The sequence below is a fragment of the Oncorhynchus mykiss genome, chromosome 27 (assembly GCF_013265735.2).
Source record: "Oncorhynchus mykiss isolate Arlee chromosome 27, USDA_OmykA_1.1, whole genome shotgun sequence".
NCBI lineage: Eukaryota > Metazoa > Chordata > Actinopteri > Salmoniformes > Salmonidae > Oncorhynchus > Oncorhynchus mykiss.
The window spans coordinates 3,452,070-3,465,672 of NC_048591.1; the positions used below are offsets into that span (position 1 = coordinate 3,452,070).

The following is a 13,603-nucleotide window of genomic DNA, read 5'->3' on the forward strand; positions in this document are numbered from 1 at the left end:
GTACTGCATCTCAGTGCTAGAGGTGTCACTACAGACCCTGGTTTGATCCTGGGCTGTATCACAACCGGCAGTGATCGGGATTCCATTAGGGCGGCGCACAATTGGCCCAGCTTTGTCCGGGTTGGGGGGCGTTTGGCGGGGTAGGCAGTCATTGTAAAATAAGAATTTGTTCTTAACTGACTTGCTTAGTTAAATAACAAATATATATAAATTAATTTGAACAATATTTATGTAGCCGTGCCAAGAGAAGGGATGTTTTGACATGCTCTCACTACAGTATTTTGCGTTCAGCTCTCAACCAGCCCATGAGCTGTGGGCGGTACTGTCCCTCCCCTATGTGAGGAAAATGACATAGCACAGGGATCACACATTGATATATCCTGGGTTGTTGCACATTAGACGAGCAGTACTTGGAAATATCTGAATTGGATTTAAATGTATGTTTGTCTGCGTTAATCTAATGGTATTGCAAGTGTTATACAATGAGTTTGCGAGACTCTCCGGACCAGAATAAATTGTGGCATATCGGTCCAAGTATTATAACTGCGCTAATACTTATAAAGTCAACTGTTTGCACACCGGTGTCAACGGACTGGCGGGTCGAGACACCCGAGGCTGAGGTACGTGTGTTATCTGTAGCTTATTAGAAGTTTTTTCTCAAATGTTTACTGCTTGCAACTTTAGAACTATACTTTTGACGAGATATTCAAAAACACTTAAGATTGCGTTTACACAGGTAGCTAAATCTGATATTTGTTCACAATCAGATATTTTTCAGGGCTAGTCTGATTGGTCAAAATACCTATTAGTGGGGGGGGGGGGGGGGGGGGATACAGAATGGCTGCGTTTAGAATACAAAGTGTAGAGTTGAATGAACATAGTCATTTGACTCACCAAAATTGAGCCAGGTAGCATACGCCCACAGCAACTGTCAGTTTAGAGTGGTTGGCAGGCTACCCCCGATTGAGCTCTGATAATGGGAAACCGAAGAGAGAATGGATGTCGGTGTATATTCCATTAGAATCTAATGCATGAGCGCAAGACAAACGTGTTTTCAATATCTTGTGCTCAGGGATGGTTTTGGTCAATCTAGCTCTAGCAGGCATTTTACCTTCCAGCAAGATTCCACAGCTACATTCTGGCAGGTATAAATACCAAAACGAAAATGTGTTATCCTATACCACTGGTTATACTGACTGCACACAACACCTTCATTACAGTTTCAGTTTTCAAACCTAAATTATAGTCTGACAAATGTTTAACTCAATTTGTTATGCTGTTTCAGTATTTCAATATACACTGAACGAAAATGCAACAATTTCAAAGATATTAAAGGAAATCAGTCAATTGAAGTAAATTCATTAGGCCCTCTGGATTTCACATGACTGGGAATACAGATATGCATATGTTGGTCACAGATGTTGATTGTGGCCTGTGGAATGCTGTCCCACTCTTCAATGGCTGTGTGAAGTTGCTGAATATTGGTGGGAACTGGAACATGCTGTCGTACACGTCGATCCAGAGCATCCCAAACAGGCTCAATGGGTGATGTCTGGTGAGTATGCAGGCCATGGAAGAACTGAGACATTTTCAACTTCCAGGAATTGTGTACAGATACTTGCAACATGGGGAAATGCATTATCATGCTGAAACATGAGGTGGTGGCCGTGGATGAATGGCACGACAACGGGCCTCAGGATCTCGTCACGGTAACTCTGTGCATTCAAATTGCCATTGATAAAACGCCATCGTTGTCCGTAGTTTGTCTGCCCATACCATAACCCCACCACCACCATGGGGCACGGTTCAGAAGGTTAACATCAGCAAACCACTTGGCAACACAACGCCATACACGTGGTCTGCGGTTGTGATGCCGGTTGAAAGTACTGCCAAACCGTGATTCATCCGTGATGAGCACACTTCTTCAGCGTGCCAGTGGCCATTAAATGTGAGCATTGCCCACTGAAGTTGTTTACGACACCGAACTGCAGTCAGGTCAAGACCCTGTTGAGGACAACGAGTACGCAGATGAGCTTCCCTGAGACTGTCTCAGAGCATTCCGCAGGTGAAGAAACCAGATGTGGAGGTCCTGGGTTTACACGTGGTCTGCGGTTGTGAAGGCGGTTTGGACGTACTACCAAATTCTCTAAAACGATGTCGGAAGAGAAGTTAACATTACATTCTCTGGCAACAGCTCTGGTGGATATTCATGCAGTCAGCATGCAAATTGCATGCTCCCTCAAAACTTGAGACTTCTGTGACATTTCAGAGTGGTTTGACAATGGAACTTCTCTCTCTACGTTCCCTGTGTGTAAGGGGTCGGACACACACAGGATTGTCCTCCGTTTGCAAGCCGAGACTATTTAGCATCTCTGAACTGAGTTGTCATCTGTTGATTTTTTTTTTTACATTTCCTCCCCATAACATCTCTAATCATACCTCTTCCTGTCGGTGCCTGTTGTTAACATCAAGCCCAGTGGTTAGATCCTGATAACTGATGGTCTCTACTCTCTTTCTGTAAGACGGGTGGTCTGGAGTCTATCACTCCTCTCCTCAGTCAGAGGTGATGAGGGGGAAAGTTAGCATGCTGCTACCTGACAGTGACTATAACATGTATTTTTAAAGACATGTAGAGAGGACCTAAGGAAATAGTTGAAGGTTACAAGGCTGAGGCAAATGAATGTTGGATTTAATAATGTTTATATACCAAGTAAGTGTGGGAGTCTCATGAAAAATAATGATGTAACATTTATTGCAGGGCTTCCTGGAGAAATATGGATACCTGCACCAGGACAATCACATACACAATGCTGCAGAGGTCAAAACAGCAGTCCGGTACGGTACTACTGTCTCTCAAATAACTCCATCACTTTTGAATTGTCTCCATCTCCTTCATGCAATTATGTTCTGTGTCGGTTTCTCTTTCTTTGTCCCCTTACATTCTCCACTGGCTAAGACTTGGCCATTCTGTCTCTCACACTATATTTCACAGCCTCACCCTCTGTTCTCAATTCTACCAGTGGGGCATAGAGTAGTCTTCCTAATCAGAGAGCCTGTTGCCAAATGGAGCAGAATATTTATGTTGGCCCGAAGACTCAAGTCATAATCTAATTACTTATATTGGATTATGCACTCAACGTCCTACATTGAAAAATGAACTTATCAACATCTCTGTTGGCTGATTAGAGTCAGTACAAGGCTATTAACCTGGTAGCTGAGTCAGGCTGTATGGTGTTAGGGGAGGGTGTAGGTCTGTGGGCCAACCCATGGTGGGGTAATGTCAAAAGGCAGGCAGTAAAATATTCCCTCACTACCACCAAACTGGGAAACCTCCTCTGTTGAAACCTCTCCAAACCACTCTGGAATGTAGAGTTCAAATCTCACTAAGAATGCTATACTGTTGATATACAGTGCTTTCAGAAAGTATTCATATCCCTTGACTTATTCCACATTTTGTTGTGTTACATTCGGAATTCAAAGTGGATTAAATAGATTTTTTCCTCAGCCCTCAAGACGTGGCCAAAAGTTTTGAGAATGACACAAATATTAATTTCCACAACATTTGCTGCTTCAGTGTCTTTAGATATTTTTTATCAGATGTTACTATGGAATACTGAAGTGTAATTCCAAGCATTTCATAAGTGTCAAAGGTTCAATATTTGCAGTGTTGACTCTTCTTTTTCATCACCTGTGCAATCTGCCCTGGCATGCTGTCAATTAACTTCTGGGCCACATCCTGACTGATGGCAGCCCTTTCTTGCATAATCAATGCTTGGAGTTTTGAATTTGTGGGTTTTTGTTTGTCCATCCACCTCTTGAGGATTGACCACAAGTTTTCAATGGGATTAAGGTCTGGGAAGTTTCCTAGCCATGGACCCAAAATATTGATGTTTTGCTCCCCGAGCCACTTAGTTATCACTTTTGCCTTGTGGCAAGGTGCTCCATCATGCTGGAAAAGGAATTGTTCATCACCAAACTGTTCCTGGATGGTTGGGAGAAGTTGCTCTCGGAGGATGTGTTGGTACCACTCTTTATTCATGGCTGTGTTCTTAGGCAAAATTGACTGAGAAGCAACCCCACACATGAATGGTCTCAGGATGCTTTACTGTTGGCATGACACAGGACTGATGGTAGCGCTCAACTTGTCTTCTCCGGACAAGCTTTTTTCCTGATACCCCAAACAATCAGAAAGGGGATTCATCAGAGAAAATGACTTTACCCCAGTCCTCAGCAGTCCAATCCCTGTACCTTTTGCAGAATATCAGGCTGTCACTGATGTTTTTCCTGGAGAGAAGTGGCTTCTTTGCTGCCCTTCTTGACACCAGGCCATCCTCCAAAGGTCTTTGCCTCACTGTGCGTGCAGATGCACTCACACCTGCCTGCTGCCATTCCTGTGCAAGCTCTGTACTGGTGGTGCCCCGATCCCGCAGCTGAATCAACTTTAGGAGACAGTCCTGGCGCTTGCTGGACTTTCTTGGGCGCCCTGAAGCCTTCTTCACAACAATTTAACCGCTCTGCTTGAAGTTTTTGATGATCCGATAAATGGTTGATTTAGGTGCAATCTTACTGGCAGCAATATCCTTGCTTGTGAAGCCCTTTTTGTGCAAAGGTAACCATGGTTGACCGAGGAAGAACAATGATTCCAAGCACCACCCTCCTTTTGAAGTTTCCAGTCTGTTATCCGAACTCAATCAGCATGACAGAGTGATCTCCAGCCTTGTCCTCATCAACACTCACACCTGTGTTAACGAGAGAATCACTGACATGATGTCAGCTGGTCCTTTTGTGGCAGGGCTGAAATGCAGTGGAAATGTTTTTTGGGGATTCAGTTCATTTGCATGGCAAAGAGGGACTTTGCAATTTATTGCAATTCATCTGATCATGCTTTATAACACTCTGGAGTATATGCAAATTGCCATCATACAAACTGAGGCAGCAGACTTTGTGAAAATTAATTCGTTCTCAAAACTTTTGGCCACGACTGTACACACAATACCCCATCCCATACCCATTGGATGCAGTGATCACAATATAGTGGCTGTATAAAGTTCCAAAAGCTGGGCCTAAAATAGTGTATAAGAGATCATACAAAGGATTTTGCTGTGGATCTTATGTGGATTACGTTAAAAATATTTATTGGTCTTATTAATAAGGAGCATCCAGGTGCTGCACTTGATTAATTAAGAAACTGACTGTTAAGAAACGGACTGGTAGGCTCCATGGATTGATAAGGAATTGAAAAACTGTATGGTTGAAAGAGATGGGACAAAAGGAGTGGCTAATAAGTCTGGCTGCTCATCTGACTGGCTGACTTACTACAAATTGAGAAATTATGTCCAAACTCAACAAAAATAATAAACTGTATTATGAAGCCAAGACCAATGATATAAAGAATGATGGGAAAAAAACTTTGGAGTACTTTATATTAAATTATGGGCAGAAAGACAAATTCAACTCCATCTTTCATTGAATCAGACAACTTATTCATCACAAAACCATTTGATGTTGCCAATTATTTTAATGATTACTTCATTTGCAAAGTGGGCAAACTTAGCCAGGAACAACGAACAGTGAGCCATCGTACTCATGCATAACAAAAACTAATTAAGGAAAGAAAGGCATTGTAAGTTTGAATTTTGTTAAGTTAGTGTGGGAGAGGTAGGAAAATGATTGTTATCGATCAATAATGACAAACCTCCTGGCATTGACAACTTAGATGGAAAGCTACTGAGGATGCTAGGTGACTCTATAGCCACTCCAGTCTGTCATATCTTTAATCTGAGCCTAGAGTAAAGTCTTTGTCCTTAGGCCTGGAGGGAAGCCATAATCGTTCCGCGACCCTAGAGTGGTAAAGCGGCCTTTAATGGTTCTAACAGCAAAGCTATAAACTTGCTGCCAGCTCTTAGCAAACTGTTGGAAAACGTTGCGTTTGGCCAAATACAATGCTATTTCTCTGTAAACAAATTAACAACAGACTTTCAGCATGCTTATAGAGAAGGGCGCTCAACATGTACTGCATTGACACAAAAGGCTGATGATTGGTTGAAAGAAATTGATAATAAGAACATGGAGGGAGCTGTACTGTTAGATTTCAGTGCAGCCTATATATTATATTGACCATAACCTGTTATTAAGAAAACTGATGTGTTATGGCTTTTCAACCTATGCCATATTGTAGATTCAGAGCTATCTATCTAATAGAACTCAGAGGGTTTTCTTTAATGGAAGCTTCTCTAATGTCAAATATGTGAAGTGTGGTGTACCACAGGACAGCTCTCTAGACCCTCTCATATTTTCTATTTTTATCAATGATCTGCCACTCGCATTAAACAAAGCATGTGTGTCCATGTATGCTGATGATTCTTCTTATGAAGCCACTCCTTCGTTGCCCGGGCATCAGACCTCAGCTGAATCTGGTAATGAATGGTGTGGCTGTTGAACAAGTTATGGAGACTAAATTACTTGGTGTTACCTTAGATTGTAAACTGTCATGGCTTAAAACATATAGATTCAATGGTTGTAAAAATGAGGAGAGGTCTGTCCACAAAGCAAGTCCGGCAGGCTCTAGTTTTATCTTGTCTTGATTATTGTCCAGTCATATGGTCAAGTGCTGCAAAGAAAGACCTAGTTACGCTGCAGCTGGCCAAGAACAGAGGCACGTCTTGCTCTTCATTGTAATCAGAGGGGTAATATTAATCCCATCCTAGCCATGTCTGAATCCTGGCTTAGGAAGGCCACCAAAAATTCTGAAATTTCCATCCCCAACTACAACATTTTCCACCAAGATAGAACTGCCAAAGGCGGTGGAGTTGCAATCTACTGCAGAGATCGTCTGCGGAGTTCTGTTATGCTATCCAGGTCTGTGCCCAAACAGTTCAAGCTACTACTTTTAAAAACCCACCTTTCCAGAAATAAGTATCTCACTATTGCCACTTGTTATAGACCCCCCCTCAGCCCCCAGCTGTGCCCTGGACACCATATGCTAATTAATTGCACCCCATTTATCTTCAGAGTTTATACTGTTAGGTGACCTAAACTGGGATATGCTTAACACCCTGTTGCTGTCCTACAATCTAAGATATATGCCCTCAATCTCACACTAGTTATCAAGGAACCTACCAGGTACATCCCTAAATCAGTAAACACGGGCTCCCTCATAGATATCATCCTGACCAACCTGCCCTCTAAATACACCTCTGCTGTCTTCAACCAGGATCTCAGCGATCACAGCCTCATTGCCTGCGTCTGTAATGGTTAAACGACCACCCCTCATCACTGTCAAACGCTCCCTAAAACACTTCAGCAAGCAGGCCTTTCTAATCGACCTGGCCCGGGTATCCTGGAAGGATATTGACCTCATTCCGTCAGCTTTCCTCACTATCTTAAATAAGCATGCCCCATTCAAAAAATGTAGAACTAAGAACAGATATAGCCCTTGGTTCACTCCAGACTTGACTGCCCTTGACCAGCACAAAAACATCCTGTGGCATACTGCATTAGCATCGAATAGCCCCCGCGATATGCAACTTTCAGGGAAATTAGGAACCAGTATACACAGGCAGTTAGGTAAGCAAAGGCTAGCTTTTTCAAACAGAAATTTGCATCCTGTAGCACAAACTCCAAAAAGTTCTGGGACACTGTAAAGTGCATGGAGAATAAGAGCACCTCCTCCCAGCTGCCCACTGCACTGAGGCTAGGAAACACTGTCACCACCGATAAATCTATGATAATTGAGAATTTCAATAAGCATTTCTCTACAGCTGGCCATGCTTTCCACCTGGCTACCCCTACCCCGGTCAGCAGCTTTGCACCCCCCACAGCAACTTGCCAAAGCCTCCCCCACTTCTCCTTCGCCCATATCCAGATAGCTGATGTTCTGAAAGAGCTGCAAAATCTGGACCCCTACAAATCAGCAGGTCTAGACAATCTGGACCCTCTGTTTCTAAAATTATCTGCCGCAATTGTTGCAACCCCTATTAACTATTAATAGCCTGTTCAAACTCGCTTTCGTATCGTCTGAGATCCCTAAAGATTGGAAAGCTGCCGCTCCCAGATAATCACATTGTAGGATTTTTAATGAATTTATTTGCAAATTATGGTGGAAAATAATTATTTGGTCAATAACAAAAGTTTATCTCAATACTTTGTTATATACCCTTTGTTGGCTATTACAGACGTTTTCTGTAAGTCTTCACAAGGTTTTCACACACTGTTGCTGGTATTTTGGCCCATTCCTCCATGCAGATCTCCTCTAGAGCAGTGATGTTTTGGGGCTGTTGCTGGGCAACACGGACTTTCAACTCCCTCCAAAGATTTTCTATGGGGTTGAGATCTGGAGACTGGCTAGGCCACTCCAGGACCTTGAAATGCTTCTTACGAAGCCACTCCTTCGTTGCCCGGGCGGTGTGTTTGGGATCATTGTCATGCTGAAAGACCCAGCCACGTTTCATCTTCAATGCCCTTGCTGATGGAAGGAGGTTTACACTCAAAATCTCACGATACATGGCCCCATTCATTCTTTCCTTTACACGGATCAGTCGTCCTGGTCCCTTTGCAAAAAAACAGCCCCAAAGCATGATTTTCACACCCCCATGCTTCACAGTAGGTATGGTGTTCTTTGGATGCAACTCAGCATTCTTTGTCCTCCAAACACGACGAGTTGAGTTTTTACCAAACAGTTATATTTTGGTTTCATCTGACCATATGACATTCTCCCAATCTTCTTCTGGATCATCCAAATGCTGTCTAGCAAACTTCAGACGGGCCTGGACATGTACTGGCTTAAGCAGGGGGACACGTCTGGCAATGCAGGATTTGAGTCCCCGGCGGCGTAGTGTGTTACTGATGGTAGGCTTTGTTACTTTGGTCCCAGCTCTCTGCAGGTCATTCACTAGGTCCCCCCCGTGTGGTTCTGGGATTTTTACTCACCGTTCTTGTGATCATTTTGACCCCACAGGGTGAGATCTTGCGTGGAGCCCCAGATCGAGGGAGATCAGTGGTCTTGTATGTCTTCCATTTCCTAATAATTGCTCCCACAGTTGATTTCTTCAAACCAAGCTGCTTACCTATTGCAGATTCAGTCTTCCCAGCCTGGTGCAGGTCTACAATTTTGTTTCTGGTGTCCTTTGACAGCTCTTTGGTCTTGGCCATAGTGGAGTTTGGAGTGTGACTGTTTGAGGTTGTGGACAGGTGTCTTTTATACTGATAGCAAGTTCAAACAGGTGCCATTAATACAGGTAACGAGTGGAGGACAGAGGAGCCTCTTAAAGAAGAAGTTACAGGTCTGTGAGAGCCAGAAATCTTGCTTGTTTGTAGGTTATTATTTATTTTCTACCATAATTTGCAAATAAATTCATTAAAAATCCTACAATGTGATTTTCTGGATTTTTTTTCTCCAAGTTTGTCTGTCATAGTGGAAGTGTACCTATGATGAAAATGACAGGCCTCTCTCATATTTTTAAGTGGGAGAACTTGCACAATTGGTGGCTGACTAAATACTTTTTTGCCCCACTGTATATCATTGTAATGTACTTTATTTGTAACGTTTTTCACTTCTTTTTTTTCTTTTTTTCTTGGCTTTCAAAATGGCATCAGACCAAACACTACTCACTCAGTTCCAGGTTGGATGGTGTCCTCAGGTCTCTGCTGTTTGTTTGCTAGAGCACCCTCCGTATAGCTTGGAAACAGAAAACATTGGTAGCAGTAATCTATCTGGTTAATTTAATCAAAAAATGTGGTTGTAGGTTTGGAGTTCTGATCTGGAGCGAAGGCCATGCTGTGGAGGGTAGTATTCTGCATATGTTCCTGCCAAAAAAAATCCAAGTTTATCTAACTCCAAATCTATAATTTTGTAAAAAACATGAAAAATGTGAGAGCTCACATGCAGCTGTGTCTCTCTCTCTCTGCCTTACTTGTTTAGATGGGTAAGAACATTCAGGCTGCAACACAACACAACAAAATGTGGAATAAGTGAAGGGGTATGAATACTATCTGAAACCACCAGTTTATTAGATACACCACCCTGTTCACGAAAACGGATCGCTCCTACAGACAGTGAGTCACGTGTCCATAGCTTGCTATATAAAGCAGGCAGACAGGCATCAAGGCATTCGGTTACTGTTCGATTAAACTTTTGAATGAGCAAAACGAGTGACCTAAGCGACTTTGAGTGTGGTATGATTGTCGGTGCCAGGCGCGCCAGAGCCAGTACCTCAGAAACTGCTGCCCTGGGCTTTTCACGCACGGCAGTGTCTACGGTTTACCAAAAATGGTGCAACAAACAAAAAACATCCAGTCAACGACAGTCCTGTGGGTGAAAACAGCTCATTGATGAAAGAGGTCGAAGGAGAATGATAAGAATCGTGCAAGCTAACAGGCGGGCCGCAAACAGACAAATAACGATGCAGTACAACAGTGGTGTGCAGAACGGCATCTCGGAACGCACAACTCGTTGATCCTTTAATGGGCTATTGCAGCAGACGACCACACCCGGTTCCACTCCTATCATTTAAAAACAAGAAGAAATGGCTCCAGTAGGCATGTGATCACCAACACCGGACAACTGAGGAGTGGAAAAATATCGCCTGGAACATGAAAGTGAGTCAAATTTACTTGAGTGGCCTGCGCATTCCCCAGACTTCAACCCAGTAGAGCATCTTTGGGATGAGCTGGAATTGGCTGTTAACAGCATGAAGGTACCTCCATCCAGTCTGCAGCAACTGCTTGATGCCAACGTGTCAGCATGGACCAACATCCCTGTGGAACGTTTCCAACAACTTGTAGAATGCCCCGGAGACTTCAGGCTGTTCTGTAGACCAGTTCTGTAGACCAGCACTAGATGGGTGTACCTAATAAACTGACCAGTGAGTGTATAATATAATCATTAGATATACTCTTTGAGTAATGAGGTTTGAGACCGTGATTGTCTCTTTGTTTGAGTTAAGTACAGCAGGGACAGTGACTCTGAAATTATGACATCAAAATGTATTCCTCAGTGTGACCAAGACAGAGTTTGTTTCATGTATTGTTCATGTATTGTATGCTAATCTGTATACATTTTTCCACCACCTCCTCTCTCACAGGGAGTTTCAGTGGCTGTCCCACCTGCCCGTCACAGGACAGCTGGATGGTGCCACCCTGAAGCAGATGGGCACACCACGGTGTGGGGTAAAGGATGAGGGCAGCCATCAGGTCTGGGCACAGAGAGTCTATGCAGTCTTCACAGGCAAGATGGCGTCCAATGGGTCACAAACCCGCAGGAAACGCTATGCTCAACTAGGTAAGGGAATACACTCAAAGGTGTGTGTGTGTGTGTGTGTGTGCGTGCGTGCGTGCGTGCGTGCCAGAAGCAGGTAGTCAGTGGCGTGCCAAGGTAACAATGGCTTTTGTTTCATGTTGTTGAGCTCTGTATATTTGCACAGCATGAGTTTTCCAGTGACACAAACCTCCCCAGCACAAACCTCCCAGGCGAGCTGAATGCCTTCTATGCTTGCTTCGAGGCAAACAACCCTGAGCCAGCCATGAGAGTCCCTGCTGTCCAGGACAATTGTGTGTTCTCGCTCTCCATGGCCGATGTGAGTATGAATTTTAAACAGGTAAACACTCACAAGGCCGTTGGGTCAGATGGAATACCAGGCCGTGTTCTCAGAGCATTCACAGACCAGCTGGAAACTGTCTTTACAGACATTTTCAACATCTCGGTCTGTAATCCCAAAGGTAATCTCAAAGGTAACCTGCTTAAATGACTATAGTGCCATAGCATTTACATCTATAACCATGAAATGCGTTGAAAGGCTGGTCATGGCACACATCAACAATCGCGAACCGCCCCAACAGATCCACAGATGACACAATCTCTATTTCACTACACACTGCTCTCTCCCAACTGGACAAGAGGAATACATATGTGAGAATGCTGTTCATTGACAACAGGTCAGCGTTCACCACCATAGTTCCTTCCAAGCTCATCACCAATCTCGGTATCCTTGGACTGAACACCTTCCTCTGCAACTGGATCCTAAACTTTCTGATGGGCCACCCCCAGGTGGTGAGGGTAGGTAACAACATCTGCCACGCTGACACTCAACATGGGGGCCCCTCAGGGTTGTGTGCTTAGTCCCCTTCTGTACTCCCTGTTCACCCATGACTGTGGCCACACACAACTCTAACACCATCATCAAGTTTGCTGACAACATGCCTGTGGCAGGACTGATTGCAGATGACAATGAGACAGCCTACAGGGAGGAGGTCAGAGACCTGGCAGTGTGAAGCCAGGATAACAACCTCTCTTTCAACATCAGCAAGACAAAGGAACTAATCAGTGACTACAGGAAATGGAGGGGCGAGCCTGCCCCCAATCCACATTGACGAGGCTGTAGTGGAGCAGGTCGAAAGCTTCAACTTACTCGGTGTCCACATTACTAAGGACTTAACATGGTCCTTTCAAACCAGCACAGTTGTGAAGAAGGCACGACAAAACCTCTTCCCCCTCAGGAGGTTGAAAAGATTTGATATAGTCCCTCAGGTCCTCAAAAAGTTGTACAGCTGCACCATTGAGAGCATATTGACTGGCTGCGTCAACGCTTGGTAGGGCAACCCCACTACAGATGGTGTTGTGGACAGAGCTCCCTGCCATCCAGGACCACTATACCAGGCAGTGTCAGAGGAAGACACAGAAAATTGTCAAAGACCCCAGCCATCAAAGCCATTTACTGTTCACTCTGCTACAGCAGGTCAAGCGGTACCGGAGCGCCAAGTCTGGGACCAAAAGGCTCCTTGAACAGCTTCTACCCCCAAGCCATAAGACTGCTGAACAGTTAATCAAATGGCTAACCTGACTATTTGCATTGACCCTTTTTTGCACTGACTCTTGCACTAACTCAATAATGCACACTGGACACTCCAACACACACACACACACACATGCATATTGATGCCACACACACACTTTCACACGCTTCACATACGCTGCGCTGCTACTCATTTTATTATCTATCCTGATTGTCGAGCCACTTTCACCCTTACCTACATGTACATATTACCTCAACTACAGTACCTCGTACCCCTGCACATTGACTCGGTACTGGCACTCCTTATGTATAGCCTCGTTATTGTTATTTATTGTGTTACTATTTTCTATTTTTATTGGCAAATTTTCTTACTCTGCATTGTTGGGAAAGGGCTCGTACGTAAGCATTTCACGGTAAAGACTACACCTGTTGTATTCGTCGTATGTGACAAATAAAATGTGATTTTGTTTTGATATGCTTGTGGAGTCTGTGGCTGTGGTAGCTCCAGAGCTCAGAAAGGGTGCACACCGTGGTCTGGGTGGGTCTCCTGTCATGAAGCCCATGACTAATAGCACTGATGGCTGTAGTTAAGGCCTCAGAAGAGCGTCTGATGTCCCACGCTTTGGCCAGAATGACCCCTCTGCTGCAGGGGTACTAGTGGTTATCTACTCAACTCTACCTGTACCTAGCGAATTACACTGCATTCTATGGAGTCTCATTAGCATATTCACTGCAGATGAATTGTACCATACATACCCCACTGGGTCAGAACATATATTCTGGATTTTGGTTATCTATAAGCATAACGTTTCAGT

The 13,603-nt window shown here is 44.0% G+C and overlaps 1 protein-coding gene across 1 annotated transcript in view; it reads left to right on the plus strand.

Annotated features, from left to right (window-relative positions):
* Positions 1-134: 134 nt before the first annotated feature.
* mmp28 (matrix metallopeptidase 28) overlaps positions 135-13,603 on the plus strand; it is a 31,480-nt gene continuing 18,011 nt past the window's right edge. The window contains exons 1-3 of the mRNA XM_021587290.2: positions 135-620; positions 2,759-2,835; positions 11,082-11,278. Of these exons, the coding sequence (XP_021442965.2) occupies positions 483-620; positions 2,759-2,835; positions 11,082-11,278 (412 nt within the window). The 5' untranslated portion in view covers positions 135-482. The remainder of the gene's footprint in view (positions 621-2,758; positions 2,836-11,081; positions 11,279-13,603) is intronic.